Below are 3,021 nucleotides of genomic sequence, written 5' to 3'. Positions count from 1 at the left end.
GGTAAGGAATGTGTAAAATTTGATAACTTATTAACCTATATTTAAATCTTAATATTGAAAATTGGCCAATAAACTGTCATTATGGAAGTTTCCTTTTAAAAAAAATGCATTCACTCGATCCAGATGTTCATAATTTATCAAACAAGTTTGTTCAAAAAATAAAATTCTTATTTCAATAATAAACATTTATTTATTTGTTTATTTTATTCGATTTTTTTGGCGGGTTAACTCGATGCATCTTAGTTTTTTACCTATGGACACAACTTAATTAGGTTTGAGTTACACAACTGCTTGAATCCATGTATATTATCAGTAGTATAACTTAATATTATCAATATTCAATTCAATAATGATTTATAGAACTAAATCAAATTTAAAAAATTCCGAATTTAGTTTGATCAACTAACGCCATTGTTTAACCTCGAAAATGCAAAAAACTTGGTCTATAAATACTTGAATCCAAGTTTCCACTTCTCATCACAAATCACAACACACAATTCCATTGACCATAGCGTCATCATATCATTCAAAAAGCTAGCCCCCTCACAACACTATGACTACTCACTCAATCACCATGATCATCGTCTTCCTATCTATCCTATCTCTAACGAAAGCATCCAACCTCTACCCTCAGTTCTACGACCACTCCTGCCCACAAGCTAAAAACATCGTCAGGTCTGTTGTCACAAAAGCCGTCGCAAAAGAAGCTCGCATGGCTGCTTCTTTGCTCAGACTCCATTTCCACGATTGTTTCGTCAAGGTTTGTATGAAGAAATGTAATCAAATTCATCAGGTTTTGTACGTTATAATGATAAAAAAAAAACTAACTTTCTGTTATTCGCATTGAAACGATCATTTAGGGTTGTGATGCTTCGATACTTCTAGACAACAGTGGAAACATAATTAGCGAGAAGGGTTCAGTCCCAAACAGAAACTCAGCTCGTGGGTTCGAAGTAGTTGATCAAATCAAAGCCGCATTGGAGAAGGCATGCCCTCAGACTGTCTCCTGTGCCGATGCCTTGGCTTTAGCAGCAAGAGACTCGACTGTTCTTGTATGTATATCGATCGTATCTTAAAGCACCAGAAATCAACCATGGATAAAAGTTTATAATGGTTTTTCTTGTTTGTAAATTAAGATCATGATTTGAACATCTGCATGCAGGCTGGTGGACCAAATTGGGAAGTGCCATTGGGGAGAAGGGATTCGTTAGGTGCAAGCTTGAGTGGTTCCAACCAAAATATTCCAGCTCCAAACAACACTTTTCAGACCATTCTCACCAAATTTAAGCTCAAGGGTCTTGACATTGTTGATTTCGTAAGCCTTTCAGGTAAGTAATAAACTCGGTTGAATTAAATTCAAGAAAATCTTGAAGTGACTATGTTAAAAATCAAGAAAATTGATGGAGCCTCAACAGTCTCATGCTTATAACTTTTGCAGGAAGTCACACCATCGGAAATGCAAGGTGCACCAGTTTCAGGCAAAGGCTATACAATAACACCGGCAAGGGGCAGCCGGACTTTTCGCTAGACCAATCTTACGCCGCAAAACTGCGCCAGAACTGCCCGAGATCCGGCGGCGATCAGAACCTGTTTTTCTTGGATCCTGTGTCACCGACGATGTTTGATAATAGTTACTACAAGAACTTGATAGCTTCGAAGGGGCTTCTTAGCTCTGATGAGATATTGTTTACTCAAAACCAGCAAACAATGCAGTATGTGAAGCAGTATGCGGCGAATCAAGAGCTTTTCTTTCAACAGTTTGCGAAGTCGATGGTTAAAATGGGAAACATCACTCCGTTGACCGGTAAAAGTGGTGAAATTAGGAAGAATTGCAGGAAAGTCAACAGTTGATTCTATACAAGTTGATTTTACATCATTTTGTGTGATATGTTGTATTTTATGACTTCAAGTTCTATCAATGTACCCAGTCATATGACAATTTTATTTGACATGGATATGTATCTTTGTTTAGACCGAATCGCACCTACGTGAGTTTGTCGTTTTTTTTTAAAGGCGGGTTATGGTTATTGATTAAAGTTAAATTTACTAAGTTAGTTAATTCGACTATTCTTAATTTGAATTTGAGACCTCTAATATAAGAGACTTTCATATTTACCAAATCGGTTTGTCCCACATTTGCCTACATGAGTTTGTTTTAGGTTGATATTTTTGGAAAATGACTTAAAAGCCCAACGAAGTTTTCAAACCATTCAAAAAATCTCAATCATGTTTTGTCTGTTCAAAAAAACTCAACGAACTTAACCTTTTGTCTAAAAAGTCCAACAAAGTTTCAAACCGTTCAGAAAATTCCAATTTTGTTTTGTTTAAGTTCGTTGGGTTTTTTTTTGAACAGTCAAAACATGATTGGAGTTTTTTAAACGTTTTGTAAACTTCGTTAGTCTAACAAGTCATTTTTTCGATACGGTAATAAGCCACGTCATCTGTTTCTCTTATTTGACTTTCGAGAAAGTGTAACTTAGTTGGGCTTTTTAGATAAAATGTTAAGTTTGTTGGGTTTTTTTGAACAGACAAAATATGATTGGGGGTTTTTTAAACGGTTTGAAAACTTCGTTGGGCTTTTAAGTTATTTTCCCTTGATATTTTTGGTATGGGATAAACTAACGAACTAAGAGCATCCACAATGTTTCAATGAGAGTGTTGAATGGGTGAACAAATATTGTTGTCATTTAATAGATGAAATTCTATTACAGTGAGAATTCTTTAATGAAAAATATTATAAATTAACTTTTACAATATTTCATTGAAGTTTATAGAGTTCAATACATTGTATGAACAAATTGATATATTTATGAAATGTGGAATGATGATGTAGTAATCCATTAAAATTAATGATGTTGAATGCATTATAAATGATTTAAGTTGAGGTGTTGGCTATGACAATGTTGGGGTGATTCTATGGTTGTAGTTTCACTCCTGGAAAGCTTCTTGATAACTTATCAACTTGTTGATCTTAATGGGCTGCTAAATACGTAAACAACTACATCTCAAATAATGGACTTT

General features: G+C 34.7%; 1 protein-coding gene across 1 annotated transcript; it reads left to right on the top strand.

Annotated features, from left to right (window-relative positions):
* The first annotated feature begins 482 nt into the window (after positions 1-482).
* Positions 483-2,012, top strand: LOC145036878 (peroxidase 72-like). Its single transcript, XM_078985400.1, has 4 exons — positions 483-760; positions 861-1,052; positions 1,163-1,328; positions 1,439-2,012. The coding sequence occupies exons 1-4, from the start codon at positions 554-556 to the stop codon at positions 1,849-1,851; spliced, it is 978 nt and encodes a 325-aa protein (XP_078841526.1). The 5' UTR covers positions 483-553; the 3' UTR covers positions 1,852-2,012.
* The last annotated feature ends 1,009 nt before the right edge of the window (positions 2,013-3,021 follow it).

Source organism: Lactuca saligna, chromosome 3, assembly GCF_052625555.1.
Source record: "Lactuca saligna cultivar CGN05327 chromosome 3, ASM5262555v1, whole genome shotgun sequence".
NCBI classification, from domain to species: Eukaryota; Viridiplantae; Streptophyta; class Magnoliopsida; order Asterales; family Asteraceae; genus Lactuca; species Lactuca saligna.
Note: the sequence above shows the minus strand (reverse complement) of the source record. Positions and strands in the feature narration are given on the sequence as shown.